The following is a 16,748-nucleotide window of genomic DNA, read 5'->3' as shown; positions in this document are numbered from 1 at the left end:
ATCACTCAGGACTCACGTTTCGAATACTCACAACAATGGTCATTTATTCGACATAACTGAATAATAAATTATTATTTGGAGGGGAGTCTTACAATTTTGATTAGGTAACAGATAACGATAGGCAACATAATAACGACCGAATTTCTCATTGCCAGAATAAAGAGAAACTTCTTTCCTTGAATCTTTAGTGAATCATGCAGGGATCATACCGTTCTAAGAAGATTTCCGTCAGTCCACACAATCCCAGTTCCAGTTTAGTTCCGCGTAGGCATCGCCAACGCCCAGTTCAATTGAAATTGTGGCATGTACGAGCTTGAGTTAAAAAAAAAAAATCTCCATAACTTTAATCATTGGAGTGTACGGGAATTTAACACACTGTAATCAAAACCAAAGGCAGAAATTCATTCAACTACAGTATACAACAAAAATCACTCAACATAATGTCATCATAAAGCAGCTGGTACTACTATTAGGTACTACTACTACTCCTATAATAAATAATAATAATAACAATAATAATAGGGGTCACCTCACTTTACGGAATTTCCCCACGGGGATTAATAAAGTGTAAATTATTAATTATTATTACTTCTTTGGGACCTGGGTTCCAGTCTCTGCCCAGGTTACATGTTTGTGGAGTTTGCAAGTTCTCCCCGTATCGTCGTGGGGTTTCCTCCGGGTGATCAGGTCCCCCCCCCCCCCCGCCACAGTCCAAAAACATGCTGAGGGTAACTGGAGTTACCATAAGTATGCTTGTGTGACTGAATGGTGTGTGAGTTTTGCCCTGCGATGGGCTGGCGCCCCATGCTGGGTTGTTTCTTTGCGCCAGTAGGCTCCGGACCCCCCGTGACGCTAAAGAGAGCAAGCGATTACAGAAGATGGATATAATAATAATAATAGACCACGTAAATATGAAAATCCGGAACCTGCCAAACAGTACATTATTTGAAATTGGAGGTGGGAATCACGTACTCCCATGCTCTAGGTGGAGCCCGTGTTAAAGTATCAGGAAATACCGCAGAACAAGCGTGGTAGTTTTGGTGGTACTATTGTATGGTTGTTGGGCACATTTTTAGTAGGCGAAGTAGCCAGATATTTGTCAACATGTTGGTCTCCGCTGATTTCCAGCTTCAGCTGGCTTCTATAATGGACATTTTAGCGAAAGCGGCCGTGGCAGAAATTTGTAAGCTTTTCGAGGATCGATCAGCGGCGTGGAAAATGGAGATATATAAACACCAGAAGGAGAACGAAGCGCTCAGGAAGAAACTGCAGCTGATGGAAAACCAGCTGTGGACGTCGCGGCAATGCGATCAGCACCAAGAGAGGTTGCAAGAAAGTTTCCAGGTGTGCATAAATTAAATTTAGAGGAGACGCATGCAGGTTGTTCGGGTTCAAGTGTGATTTGCAATACAAGACAACCATTTAAAAATACATTTCAAATTAAAACTCTCAGTGAAGGAAAAAAAAAATCAATATTTAGTCCATTGCCTTAGCGTTAACAAAAGCGATAATATACATAAATAAATTTGAATGGGAGAAACTATACCGTAATCATTTACAATTTATCTAGGCTACTGTGGTTTTATCAGTCTTAGGAAAAACTAAGCTTCCAAACACCAACGAAGATTAAAGTTTACGCACCACAGTATGCTTTCAAAATTAATAACCATTTGTTTTAATAGTCGGTTCTTGACTTGGCGGTGGCTGTATGTTGTAAACCATCATCAATCTAAGTAGGGACTTACAGCGGAAACCTGCATACACAGCGACAATTTCTGGATAAACACTGGCCATCCAAGCTGTTGAACATCTATAGAAGCCGTTTAGCAAAGCTGCTGGCATTTGGACCTTATGCAGATGTTTGAGGAAATTAATATTCTGGTGGGTCATTGTCACTGATGAAGGTGTAGTGGTACCAAGTATTGTTGTCAGGTGACAGCCCATGCCGTCGGATAGTTTCAAAAGATATAATTTCAAGGATTAGCATTTAGCATGCACTGTTAAAGCCAATGACCAATTCAAGGCGGCTTCATTCCTCTGTTACAGTCAACAGCCACACAGGAGAGTTTGCCTGAAATCAAGACTGAGAGTCCTGAAGCAGATGTTTCAGCTGTGGAATTACAAGGTACATGGAGGGCTAATTGTAAACCTGAGTGGAAAATTATAATAATAACTGAGTGACAAAGCTTTCTTTGGTAACACATGAAGTTTATCAATCTCAGCAGAAATATTAAGGAAGTTTACAAGGGCTTCTTGCTCTGGGTAAAAGCTCACACACACATCTTATAATTGCTATATGTGTAACTTACATGGTAAATTTTCCAGAGGTGTTAAGCTGTCCTTCCTCTTAGGTTCTGTGCAGTCCAGACCTCTGCATAACACTGGGGATCTGATTACCATCGAGTCACAACACAGTTTTGAGGACAGGAAACCACATGCAGAACCTGCAGTGCACCTCCAAATGCCAGATCAGGGGACTATGGAAGCTGCCTTCAAGGGTGACCCTGAAAACAAGCCTGCCTTCCAGAGCCCTGAGCAGGGGCTACCAGAACACCAGGGTGTCGGGGCTTCAAAGCGCACTGGCTGTGGGCGTCAAGTGTGCGAACGCGATGATGAAGATGAAGGTCCATGTGCCCCACATTTTACTGAAAACTATGCTGTAATTGAAATGGAGAATCTGCCTTTTGACTCTGCACATGAGAAATACGGCCCCACAGAATGGACGTCCACAGGAGAGCCTATCTCAGACGCTCCAGAAACACTTATAAGGACTGCTTTCAATGAGAAGCGGTTCACTTGCATGTTTTGTGGGAAGAGTTTTCCATATTTAAGTTACCTCAAGAGGCATCTTCGTATTCATACGGGGGAGAAACCATACAGTTGTGTGCAGTGTGGGAAAAGGTTCTCTGACGGAAGCAGCAGAAAAAAACACGAGAACACTCATACAGGAAAGAGACCCTTCCATTGCTCTCAGTGTGGGAAACATTTCACCAGGCGCTGTCACCTTAAACGACACCAGAAAACTCATGCTGGTGAGGTTTAATGTGTCTGGACGTTTCTAGCATTTATCTCAGCTGTGTTTCTTTAAGAGGACAGGCCTCTGCATGTAAATTATGGAGCAACTTGTGTTTCACAACTATTCAGTCAAGTCAGTGGTGTGGAACCCTCTTCAATCAGGGGCTTTGTTTTGCAGGTTTTTGGATTAATTTTATGTTAGTGACTGATGAACACCAGGTGGACATAAATCCTATCATTATAATAAGAACAATCCAGTAGATCCTGTGGAACTCACAAGACCAGGCACATTCACTGCCGATTTGTATATTTAGCTGACATCCTACTTGGCAACATGACGGGAATGACTAATACACTTTCTTCTGCAGTACGTAACATCTGGCTGAGAACCTTTTAAATGAAAAGAAGTAGAGATCATTATTTCAACCATGCATTACAAAATGTTTCAGGAAGGTTCAGTCATGATAATTTCTACAAAAGAAACACAAGTACAACTATTCACCTTAAGTCCATACTGACATGCACAACAAGTCTTCAAATGATTGTAACATGACCAAAACATCAAAGGATGTCTACAAATATGTGCCGTAATGCACTTGTAAGTCAAGCCATCTGTATAGTTAACAGCTTTGTAATAATGAATTAGGCTTGTCTAGAACAAGAAAATATACTGTAGAGCTTGGCATAATCTGATCTCTTTGCTCTGATTCAAAGCATCACAGACATCACAAGTGTTTGCAATAGGAACCACAGATATAGCGATATAAAGTTTGATACTGAAGCTTTGAAGCTGTGATCCATGTGAACCATGTGACTCCTTTATCTTTGGAGTCATATGGAAGCACACTTATCCTGGGAAGCAGTGTCGGAACAAACGAGGAAACAAAAACACTAAGAATTTTGGGAAGATTTCAAGCTAATATCAACAAATGAGGTACAAGCCTATAAGAAAACAGCAGCATATATTGTTATGTATATATGACATTAGAAATGTGTTTCTTACTTGCAAAAAAAAAAAAACCCTGCAGCAGTAAATTGCCTGCAGGTTAGGTGTTTGGTCTGTTCTCTTGATTTGGGATAATAACACATCAATGCTGCGGGGCAGCATTACCTCAGTGACCCCAACATACTGTACTGTAACCCCCCCTGAGATTCTGCTCTATGCTGAACACCGTTTATCCACACCTCCATCTGCTTACACTTCAGTTTTTATGCACCCCCGCCTCCTTTGTCCCCTATAAGTGTGTATTCTCAAAAGCAGGAGTAGTTGTAAATAAAAAGTGGAATCAGCTTATTCCCAGCACTGTGAAATGAATATCGTTTCTTAGCAAAAAACCTTTGACTGGTGATCCAGGTTACTTTGCACAAACACCTTCAGTCCAAATGCTTTTTTTGTCCCAGTCCACAAGCACTTTCACTCCCCTTTCATGTTTTGATTTCCATGCTCATTTAAAACATCGGAAGAAAATAACATCATTAAATGCAGGTGTGTGTACAACGGTGTATTAGAGCCATTGTATGTTGAAAAATAAATACTGAACTGGGGGAAGGGGGTGATATTCTGAGAGAAGAAGAAACTTAGAATTTCTGAGCTTAAAGTTATATATTTACAAGAAAAAAACAGGATATTCTGAGACAGTAAAGTCATAAATTTTCAAGAAAAGAATAAGAAACTCCCTGCGATTATATCACTTTGATAATTAAAATAATACTGATAAAAATCTTTCATGAGCTTTAGCACATGCAACAACACACGCCACTTTCTCCTGTATAATCTGCACTATCCATTCAAATGTATTTATGATTTTATTTTCATATGCAAGCATATGAAGCATCGGTTAAACGAATGTCTGTTCTTTATTTACGGACAAACAAAACCCATTGCTTGTGCCTGCTGAGAAGGACACTGAACTACAAAAGTCATTTGATCATCTTATTCGTCACTGTAAAAAACAAGGTGATACCCCCTTACTAAAAACCATAAAAGAAAAAAGCTGTTTCAAACAGCTGCCATGATATTGCCTGCGCTCAGCTTATTTTTTCCTAAAAATAAATGATCAAGACAATGTCCGAGTTTTTTTCTCATAAATTTACAACGTTAATCTTAGAAATTCTTTATTCTTGGTTTAATTTTTTTTTTTAAATATTGCCCTCTTCCTCCAGTTCAGTATTTTTAAATCTACAATGGCCCTAATACCCTGCCATGGTACGTGTGTGAGACTGAAAAAATACTAGAAAAATATGGATAAAGTATTATTATTATTAATAATAATAATAATCGATACTTTATTGTCCCCGTGGGGAAATTGTCTTTACGCCTCCCTCAACTTGCTCTTTGCAGAGTAAGCTATCATAATAGCCTCTTTGGATGTACTATTTATTCATATTTAATTATAAGCTCAGGCACCATATTTAGTGTTTCTAACGGCTTTTATTCATAAGACAAGTGATTTCAGAGACATAAGCGGACTGATTAGTCAAATGCAGTGCCGCCAAGATTCTCCTCTTTGACCAGCAGGTGTCGCTATTGTGCACCGTGCAGTGATGCTTCGAGTAACGAACCCTTTTCCCAACACATTTGGAAAGTAAAATAACTGCTTCCGAAATCTGTTTCGACATCGCTTTTCACAAATCAGAAATATGAACACGTGTGTTAAAAAATAATCCTTATATATTAATATAGGAGGCATCGTGGTTTTAGACCTTCAAACTGAGGCTTTGGTTCCTGACTTGACTGTTTCAAGTAGAACATGCCAACTCCACAATGTTTGCACGGGTCTACTGTGGCTTCTTCATATAGCCCAAATCACAGTGAAATTAACTGTTTGAGCTGAATTAGCGTGTATGAACGTACCTTATAATATATACAATAGCTATACAATTAACTTTGAATATAGTTAAATTAATACAAATAAACCTTTTTAAATGTCCAATAATAATTTGATTTGTAAAAACACTCGCAATGTATTTATGAAGACGGGGGTCTACATACATAAATAACTACCAAGTATTTTAAAAAAACATTAAAATGAAATTTGGGAAGTGAAACATCCTCATAGAGCGCCAGATACCGAGAAGGTGGTAATACTTTGGGGACTTGAACCTGCATCCCTCCGTTCAACAATGTAATTGTCGTTACAGTGAGCAAGGAGGTGCAATATGGACTGAAAACCTTCATTCATCATTTACCACTGCGACTGTTAAAAAAGCACTGATGTGTTTGTCACCTTTATTTACTTTTTAGAAAACAAACGTTTTTCTCCGTCCACTGGCCGGACGCGGCGCTGCTAAGCTAAGGAGGCAGCGGGCAGCTGCAACAAAACACGCCGTCAGATCGCCGCAGCTACGCCTTCCTGAGGAAAGCCAGCCGTACATTGTTTAATTCAAGCATTACTCGCACCGATGCCGTTGCATAATCACCCAGCAGGCCTATTAACACGGACTCCGGGGGCAAATTCACGACAAGGACCACTGGGAAGCCCGAGCTGAGCGAGATTCGGGCGTTTTTAAGCCCACTTGTCCGTTAGAGACTCCTGTCTTCCCCGGTCGCCGACAGTCCCAGCGGCCGCCGCCTGACAACCCTCGAGCTCACTTGATAAAAACATTCCTTTATCCCATCTTCCTTTTAGTCCACCTTTCCCTCGTTGGGTCTCCGCTTGGTTCCTTTCTTCCTGGCTCCTTTCTTTTCTTTCCTCCTCCCTTTCGTGCTCTGTATACCCTCCGCTAAGTTTGGAGTAGGGAAGCACGCGCAGGATAGGCGGGGCTAATGGGAGGAAACCAGGAATGCACCGTTTACCGTAATTACACAGGTATTACAAACCTCCAAAACGCACTTCGCTGCCATTGCACTGACTGTAAAGCACAGCGGCAATCGTTCTAGTAAAGGCGAAATTGAACTTGCTAAGACCTTACAACGATAATTAAAAAAATGTTACATACTTTACGTTATTGTCCGTGAACGTTTCTATTATAAAGTCGGGGCGCATAAAGATATATGTCATATATAATTCCTTCGGGCGCAAATTACAGTACGACTGAGGTAATAGCATTGAGTACAACATTACGCTGATAAATAATAATAATCAAACATCTGCTGAATTGCGTGTGCGTGTTATTGATGTTAATTCATACTGATATTTACACTTATATGTATTAGTAGTAGGAGTATTTGTAGCCCACTGGGGACTTGAACTTGCATCCCTCCATTCAACAATGCAATTGTTGTTACAGTACGTGAGGAAGAACGTGCAATATAGCCTGAAAGCCTTCATTCATCACTTACCACTATGACTGTAAAATAAAAAAGAGCTGTGCATGCAGGTTTTCGCTGTACCTCTCTCATTAAATTACTAAATAAAGGACTGATTGTCTGAAGAGTCCTCATCGCTGAGTTTAATCAGCTCACTTAAAAGTTACCCCCCCAAAACCTGCCAACACACTGACCCTTTGCCGATAAGATTGGCCGCCTCTGACGTACTCCCGTGCTCTAGGTGGAGCCTGTGTTAAAGTATCAGGAAATACCGCGGAACGAGCGTGGTAGTTTTGGTGGTACTATTGTTGTGCAGATTTTCAGTAGGCGAAATAGCCAGTTATTTGTCAACATGTTGGCCTCCGCTGATTTCCAGCTTCAGCTGGCTTCTATTATGGACATTTTAGCGAAAGCGGCCGTGGCAGAAATCTGTAAGCTTTTCGAGGATGGATCAGCGGCGTGGAGAATGGAGATATATAAACACCAGAAGGAGAACGAAGCGCTCAGGAAGAAACTGCAGCTGATGGAAAATCAGCTTTGGACGTCGCGGCAATGCGATCAGCACCAAGAGAGGTTGCAAGAAAGTTTCCAGGTGTGCATAAATTTAGAGGAGACGCATGCAGGTTGTTCGTGTTCAAGTTTGATTTGCAATACTTAACAACCATTTTTAAAATACATTTAAAATTAAAGCTCTCAGTTCTTCAAGGGAAAAATATAGTAGCTATACAGTATACTAAAGAGATACTGGCACAACAGCGTTGTAAGCTAACTATATCGCTAAGCATAGAAGACCACTTCCTAATAAAAATCATCAGCGTGTGTGACCAGGTTGACATTATAGTCCAGCGGGTTTAGGGTCATTTTGTAATTGCTAGAGATATATTGGAGGAAAAGTGCAGTTGGTGCACCATTACCATTGGCTAAATAGTCTCTTTGTGTGCTAAGTCTCTCTACTTTCTGCGAATAGGGGAAAAACATTTCTGTGTTTTGGGCTGAAATCTTCTGTAAGGCAGCGTTTAGTGTATATGTGTTAATATGAGCTGTCCCAGTTACGTGCTCTACGGTCTTCAGCACTCCCTGCTCTGCTTTGAGGTCATATGCTGAATAGCTGCCATACCAGGATGTTATGTGACCCAGGAGAATGGACTCTGTAGAACATCTATATAAGCCAGTTAGCAAAGCTGCTGGTATTTGGACCTTATTGCAAATGTTTGAGGAAATTAATAGTCTGGTGGGTCATTGTCACTGATGAAGGTGTAGTGGTAACAAGTATTGTTGTCAGGTGACAGCCCATGCCGTCGGATAGTTTCAAAAGATATAATTTCAAGGATTAGCATTTAGCATGCACTGTTAAAGCCAATGACCAATTCAAGGCGACTTCATTCCTTTGTTACAGTCAACAGCCACACAGGAGAGTTTGCCTGAAATCAAGACTGAGAGTCCTGAAGCAGATGTTTCAGCTGTGGAATTACAAGGTACATGGAGGGCTAATTGTAAACCTGAGTGGAAAATTATAATAATAACTGAGTGACAAAGCTTTCTTTGGTAAAACATGAAGTTTATCAATCTCAGCAGAAATATTAAGGAAGTTTACAAGGGCTTCTTGCTCTGGGTAAAAGCTCACACACACATGTTATAATTTCTGTATGTGTGACTTCCATATATGGGAAATGTTACAGAGGTGTTAAGCTGTCCTTCCTCTTAGGTTCTGTGCAGTCCAGACCTCTGCATAACACTGGGGATCTGATTACCATCGAGTCACAACACAGTTTTGAGGACTGGAAACCACATCCAGAACCTGCAGTGCACCACCATATGCCAGATCAGGGGACTATGGAAGCTGCCTTCAAGGGTGACCCTGAACACAGGCCCGCCTTCCAGAGCCCTGAGCAGGGGCTACCAGAACACCAGGGTGTCGGGGCTTCAAAGCGCACTGGCTGTGGGCGTCAAGTGTGCGAACGCGATGATGAAGATGAAGACGAAGGTCCATGTGCCCCACGTTTTACTGAAGACTGTGCTGTCATCGAAATGGAGATTTTGCCCTTTGACTCTACACATGAGAAATACGGCCCCACTGATTGGACACCTACTGGAGAGCCTATGTCAGACGCTCCAGAAACACATGACAAGACTGCTTTCAATGAGAAACGGTTCATTTGTATGCTTTGTGGGAAGAGTTTTCCATATGTAAGTCACCTTAAAAGGCATCTTCGTATTCATACGGGGGAGAAACCATACAGTTGCATGCAGTGTGGGAAAAGGTTCTCCGATGGCAGCAACAAAAAAAAACATGAGAGAATACATAAAGGAAAGAGACCCTTTCACTGCTCTCAGTGTGGGAAACGCTTCACCAGCCGCTGTCACCTTAAACGACACCAGAAAACTCATGCTGGTGAGGTTTAATGTGTCTGGACGTTTCTAGCATTTATCTCAGCTGTGTTTCTTTAAGAGGACAGGCCTCTGCATGTAAATTATGGAGCAACTTTTGTTTCACAACTATTCAGTCAAGTCAGTGGTGTGGAACCCTGTTCAATCAGGGGTTTTTATTATGCAGGTTTTTGGATTACCTTTATGTTAGTGACTGATGAACACCAGGTGGATTATTTCAATCATGCAGTAGAGAATGTTTCAGAAAGGGTTAATTTCATAATTTCTGCAAAAGACAGGTAAATTCAACTGTTCACCTTAAGGCTGTATTCAAATGTTTATATTGAAATGATTGTAACTTGACTGAAGCATCAAAGGGTATCTTCAAATATGTGCCCTAACTCACTTTTAAATTATGCCACCTATATAATTTAATATAATTCCTCTTTCCTGTAAGGAAGACTGAAAGGATTGTGTAATTATGAATTTGGCTTCAGTAGAACAAAAATAATCAAGAAAATAGCTTGTCAGGATCAGAACTCATTTGTTCAGAGACATTAGGAGACAAGTGGTTGGAATAGAAACCACACAAATCAGAAATATGAGCACATGTGTTTAAAAATAATCCTTATATATTAATATAGGAGGCATCGTGGTTTTAGACCTTCAAACTGAAGCTTTGATTCCTGACCTTGACTGTTTCAAGGAGAACATGCCAACTCCACAATGTTTGCACGGGTCTACTGTGGCTTCTTCATATAGCCCAAATCACAGTGAAATTAACTGTTTGAGCTGAATTAGCGTGTATGAACGTACTTTGTGATATATACAATTAACTTGGAATATAGTACAATTAATACAAATAAACGTTTTTAAATGTCCATTAATAATTTGATTTTTAAAAACACTCGCAATGTATTTATGAAGACGGGGGTCTACATACATAAATAACTACCAAGTATTTTAAAAAAACATTAAAATGAAATTTGGGAAGTGAAACATCCTCATAGAGCGCCAGATACCGAGAAGGTGGTAATACTTTGGGGACTTGAACCTGCATCCCTCCGTTCAACAATGTAATTGTCGTTACAGTGAGCAAGGAGGTGCGATATGGACTGAAAATATTCATCATTTACCACTGCGACTGTTTTAAAAAAAAAAAAAAAAGCACTGATGTGCTTGTCACCTTTATTTACTTTTTAAAATGAACCTTTTTTCTTAATGGGTCCCGGTGTAAGGCGAATCTTCTTCTGATATATCTGAAATGTCTTTGATTAAATCTGTTAACAGAATATATGCTTAGCACAGTTATTTGGAGTATTTATGAATTTCCAGAGGAAAATGTTCTATGGAAACCTGGATGATGACCAGGAAGCATGTAAGCGACTGGACACAACTAGCAAAAAGATTATAGTGAGTACTACGGATGTTAAAGATAACAAATCTCCAGGTACTGACAGTTTAATTAGTGAATTTTATGACATTCCCTGATCAGTTGAGTCCCTTTTTGTTTTCTTTTTTTGCAGAATCCATAGATTATGGTGAATTGCAAGCAACACTTAAGCAAGGGCTGATTACATTGCTTCCCGAATCGAATAAGGACAAACTTTATTTAGCACACTGGACACCTATCAGGGTCTGTATTCACAAAACATCTTAAGGCTAAAAGTGGCTCCAAACTTACATATTTAGGAGAAACTCCTAAAATACTGGGTGTGTCAGGCGTAAATAAGGGACTCCTAATTGTTTTTTCTCCATTGTATGTACATTATATTTTGGCTATTTGTTCAATAACAAAGAAAGGAAGATCATCCTTGAAGACTTGCGTTTCTAATATTTACAATAATGGCCATTTATACGAAATAATAATAATAATCAATCCTTTATTGTCCCTCATGGGGAAATTCTTTTTAAACCTCCCTTAACTTGCTCTTTATGGAGCATGTTGTCCGTGAAGGGCAGCCACCTGTAGCAGCGCCCAGGGAGCTCGGGGTTAAGGGCCTTGCTCAAGGACCCGCAGACATGCTGAGGCTGGGTTTGAACCAGCAACCTTGTGATTACAGGTACACAGGCTTAGCCCACTGAGCCACACACTGCCCCTAATTGAATAATGAATGAATGTTTGGCGGTGGGCCCTTGGAATTTTGATTAGGTAACAAATCACGATTGAATTTACTGATTATCAGAATAAAGAGTTATAAAAATATCTCCCTGTTCATATTATTTTAACGGATTTTTTTTCCAGTCATTGCACTTTATGCTTGACCTTTGTAATATGGGTACGCTTTTATTTTATAGGCTTTATTATATTTATTACATGACATGAGTAGTGAGAGCGCGGAATTTCATCCAACGGAACGATTTTTTGGGACTCTGTTTCCACACGAAGGACGTTCTTTGAGACAACGCTTAACTAAACGAGACTGTTAACTAGGTCTGGACGACTCCGGAGTAGACTTGTTCACTCGCATGAGTTACTGTGGTAACTCAGGGGGGATTATTTTTAGACACGTTGATGGAACGGAACTCCCAGTCAGACTTTCCCTTAATCCTGCTTCGTGTTACCCCCCAAAACCTGCCAACACACTGGCCCTTTGCCGATAAGATTGGCCGCCTCTGACGTACTCCCATGCTCTAGGTGGAGCCTGTGTTAAAGTATCAGGAAATACCGCGGAACGAGCGTGGTAGTTTTGGTGGTACTATTGTATGGTTGTTGGGCACATTTTTAGTAGGCGAAATAGCCAGTTATTTGTCAACATGTTGGCCTCCGCTGATTTCCAGCTTCAGCTGGCTTCTATTATGGACATTTTAGCGAAAGCGGCCGTGGCAGAAATCTGTAAGCTTTTCGAGGATGGATCAGCGGCGTGGAAAATGGAGATATCGAAACACCAGAAGGAGAACGAAGCGCTCAGGAAGAAACTGCAGCTGATGGAAAACCAACTGTGGACGTCGCGGCAATGCGATCAGCACCAAGAGAGGTTGCAAGAAAGTTTCCAGGTGTGCATAAATTTAGAGGAGACGCATGCAGGTTGTTCGGGTTCAAGTGTGTTTTGCAATATAGGACAACGATTTTTAAAATGCATTAAAAATTTTAAAACTCTGTTTTTGAATGAAAAGAATCACTCTTTTGCTCACTGCCTTCGCGAAATTTAAGTGTAGTGCAGTACCGTCAACGAAAGGGAGAAGATACGTAAATAAATGTGAATAGGAGCTCTACATAAAGGTGGTTCTGTATACCGTAATCATATCCAGTTTGGTATCTACTTCAGTCTTATCAATCATACTCTACACAAACGCAACACTATCCACTCTCCACTGTACGTATGCGTACACGGAAATGTTAATAGTTCTCCGGTCAAGCCGCGTACTTTGCACATACGTGTTGCGTTTATATATTTTTTAATAATAAGAAGAATAGAATATAAATTATTATTCTGATATTCTGTGCACACGTACCACAGCAATGAGGTTTGTGTCCATTTCTCTATTTTACAAATTCAGAGCGCCGGCTCACAGGGTTGCCAACTTTCTTCAGCTAGCTGGCGTTTGCTTTTCAATACTAGACAAGTCTCTACTCGCATTTACATGTATGTAACAGGTTCATTACCTCGTAAATAGTCTATAGGGTTTGCAAACTACCTCAACGCTCGTCAAAAGCATCCGTGCTGGTATTTAGAAGTGGACGCTAGTGAATCAATCATGCGCAGTGTGTCCAGAGCCGCGCGGACACGAATTGTGAATGAAGCAGGCGTTCTTCCGCGGAGGCGCACAGTTACGTCAAACGTGTCATCAACGTTCCAGCGGACACATCCGATAGTACGCGTGCGGACAATTATGAACCAGCCTTCATTTATCGGAAAAATGAAGCTTCCAAACAGTTACAGAGTTTTAAGTTTACCTACCACGGTATGCTTTCATTAAAAATGAATAATAATTAGTTTTAATAGTCGGTTCTTGAATTGGCGGTGACTGTATGTTTTGAACCATCATCAATCTAAGTAGGGACTTACAGCGGAAACCCGCATACACAGCGGCAATTTCTGGATAAACACTGGCCATCCAATCTGTTGAACATCTATAGATCTATAGCAAAGCTGCTGGCATTTGGACCTTATGCAGATGTTTGAGGAAATTAATATTCTGGTGGGTCATTGTCACTGATGAAGGTGTAGTGGTACCAAGTATTGTTGTCAGGTGACAGCCCATGCCGTCGGATAGTTTCAAAGGATATAATTTCAAGGATTAGCATTTAGCATGCACTGTTAAAGCCAATGACCAATTCAAGGCGACTTCATTCCTCTGTTACAGTCAACAGCCACACAGGAGAGTTTGCCTGAAATCAAGACTGAGAGTCCTGAAGCAGATGTTTCAGCTGTGGATTTACAAGGTACATGGAAGGCTAATTGTAAACCTGAGTGGAAAATTATAATAATAACTGAGTGACAAAGCTTTCTTTGGTAACACATGAAGTTTATCAATCTCAGCAGAAATATTAAGGAAGTTTACAAGGGCTTCTTGCTCTGGGTAAAAGCTCACACACACATCTTATAATTGCTATATGTGTAACTTACATGGTAAATTTTCCAGAGGTGTTAAGCTGTCCTTCCTCTTAGGTTCTGTGCAGTCCAGACCTCTGCATAACACTGGGGATCTGATTACCATCGAGTCACAACACAGTTTTGAGGACAGGAAACCACATGCAGAACCTGCAGTGCACCACCATATGCCAGATCAGGGGACTATGGAAGCTGCCTTCAAGGGTGACCCTGAAAACAGGCATGCTTTCCAGAGCCCTGAGCAGGGGCTACCAGAACACCAGGGTGTCGGGGCTTCAAAGCGCACTGACTGTGGGCATCAGGTGTGCGAACGCGATGATGAAGATGAAGACGAAGGTCCATGTGCCCCACGTTTTACTGAAAACTATGCTGTCATTGAAATTAAGAATCTGCCTTTTGACTCTGCACATGAGAAATACGGCCCCACAGAATGGACGTCCACAGGAGAGGTAATCTCAAAGACCCCAAAAACACACAGAAGGGCTGCTGTAAGTGAGAAATGGCTCACTTGTAAGTTTTGTGGGAAGAGTTTTCCGTATTTAAGTTACCTCAAGAGGCATCTTCGTATTCATACAGGGGAGAAACCATACAGCTGTGTGCAATGTGGGAAAAGGTTCTCTGATGTAAGCAACAAAAGAAAACACGAGAGAATACATAAAGTAAACCGACCCTTTCACTGCTCTCAGTGTGGGAAACATTTCACTGGGCGCTGTCACCTTAAACGACACCAGAAAACTCATGCTGGTGAGGTTTAATGTGTCTGGACGTTTCTAGCATTTATCTCAGCTGTGTTTCTTTAAGGGAACAGGCCTCTGCATGTAAAGTAGCCATAGATTTCTACCATTTAGCCTCAGAGTGGATTAGTTTGTGTTTGTCATTGGTTTGATTTCAATTGTTTTGCGTAATTTACTTTTTATGGTTCCCCACAAGGCTGAAGTTGGGTCCTCATTCGCAGGATCTGAAAAGAATGTTTTCAGTGTTAAATTTAACTAAGATAATGGTAGGTCAGATTATTTTGATACCGACGTTAGACACGTGGCCACTGGCTGTCAAATTTAGCTGAATTAGTTAAACTTGGAATTCATTAAACTTGGAATCTTGAGTTGTATGAGTTTGATTTCTCAGATATTGTTGAATATATTTTGTGTATTTTTGAATTCAATGCACTCTTTGGTACTCTTCCATTAAGACCTACTGTACAAATAATGTATTTTCTGCCCAGGTTAAAGGCTTCCTATTCACACCTTCCCCACGGGAGATAGTGCTCACAGCGGCGCATGCTGTGCTGTTCATAAAATCATTTTGAAAGTACAAAAATATGTATGAATGAAATGTTTAAAATGTGGCACTTATGTCATATCTGAATGTAACAAATATCCCTGTAATAAACGGTGAAATTACCCAGGCTTGATGTGATTTTTCTTTTGTAACCGTAAAATGGTGGCAGGGCATGGTGAGCTGGTGCACGCGTTGATTTGCTGATGGGAGTTTTACTTATACAAATATGTCCTGATGGCAGAATGAAAAATGATAACCAATCAGATTGTAGAGGAGGTGGGCCCAAGCAGCTAGAGGAAGCGGGGCCACCGAATCAAATGTCTTGGTTCAGCCTCCTCTAGTTGCTTACTAAGCCCTGCCTATATTGCCTAGTAATCACACTAGTTGTTTATTGGCAAAATGTGTTTTACTTTGAATATTTTTTATTAATGTAGCATTAACAAATAACACTGGATTTACAACTAATTTCCTGCAATATCTTTTTGCGACACATGGCAACAATCTAACAGCTAAGTAGAACACAATATTGAAGCACAATGTGGTACATTTTAACTTTCGAAATCCACATAAATTTTTATGTTTTACAGAAACATTGGTTTCCTTTATTCACACGACAATCCTTGTATTTCTTAATTATGTTAAAAAAAAACAAGCATAACGTTGCAAAAATTTTCGAGGAGAACATTAAGCTTGCTTTTCTCTCGATGTTTCACAAAAACATGTGTAAGTTTTTGAAAACCTGAAATATCTTCACCACTGTGCCTCTTTCACATGGCATCATATTCTCAGTCTAAGACTTGATGATGTAGCTTATGGAACCATTCATCGTCTGTCCTTTTTGTTCAGTACTCTTCAGCGAGTCGCTACTGGCTACTTTTCCTTTTTGTGTTTTGTTCTTGCCCATTAGACGTCAGACAGCTGGTTCCTCCTCTACCGTCCCCTCCTCTCCACCTCCCTCCTCCCCTTTGGCCTGGGCTTCCATCGCCGCCTCCCCCAAACCCTTTTCCTCTCCCCCCTCCCCTTCGCTTCTCCCCTTCGCCTCCTCTGCAGCCTCCCCACCTCCCTTATCACCTCCCGCCTCGCTCCTCTCTTCCGCCCCAGCCTCAGGTTCATTCTTGCTTTCCCCCTGGTTGTCTTCGCTCGCTGCCTTCTTTTCTTTCCTTTCCTTCTCGACCTTGGACAGGTGCTGACAGAGGGACTGCACGTACGTGAAGACGCACAGAGGGTCAGGCTTGTGCCCCATTAGTATCATATCCTCCACCTCCAGTAGGGGGCAGCAGTCA

General features: G+C 41.0%; 1 protein-coding gene across 1 annotated transcript; it reads left to right on the top strand.

Annotated features, from left to right (window-relative positions):
• Window positions 1-1,016: 1,016 nt before the first annotated feature.
• LOC140593550 (uncharacterized) lies at window positions 1,017-15,592 on the top strand. Its single transcript, XM_072718479.1, has 9 exons — window positions 1,017-1,344; window positions 2,047-2,125; window positions 2,352-3,040; window positions 7,506-7,856; window positions 8,661-8,739; window positions 8,970-9,664; window positions 12,320-12,628; window positions 13,940-14,018; window positions 14,245-15,592. Exons 1-9 carry the CDS (start codon window positions 1,054-1,056, stop codon window positions 14,940-14,942), a joined length of 3,270 nt encoding a protein of 1,089 aa, XP_072574580.1. The 5' UTR covers window positions 1,017-1,053; the 3' UTR covers window positions 14,943-15,592.
• Window positions 15,593-16,748: the final 1,156 nt, after the last annotated feature.

This window comes from Paramormyrops kingsleyae, chromosome 12 (genome assembly GCF_048594095.1).
Source record: "Paramormyrops kingsleyae isolate MSU_618 chromosome 12, PKINGS_0.4, whole genome shotgun sequence".
In the NCBI taxonomy this organism is placed as follows: domain Eukaryota; kingdom Metazoa; phylum Chordata; class Actinopteri; order Osteoglossiformes; family Mormyridae; genus Paramormyrops; species Paramormyrops kingsleyae.
The sequence above is the reverse complement of the archived record's forward strand: the minus strand, read 5'-3'. Positions and strand labels throughout refer to the sequence as shown.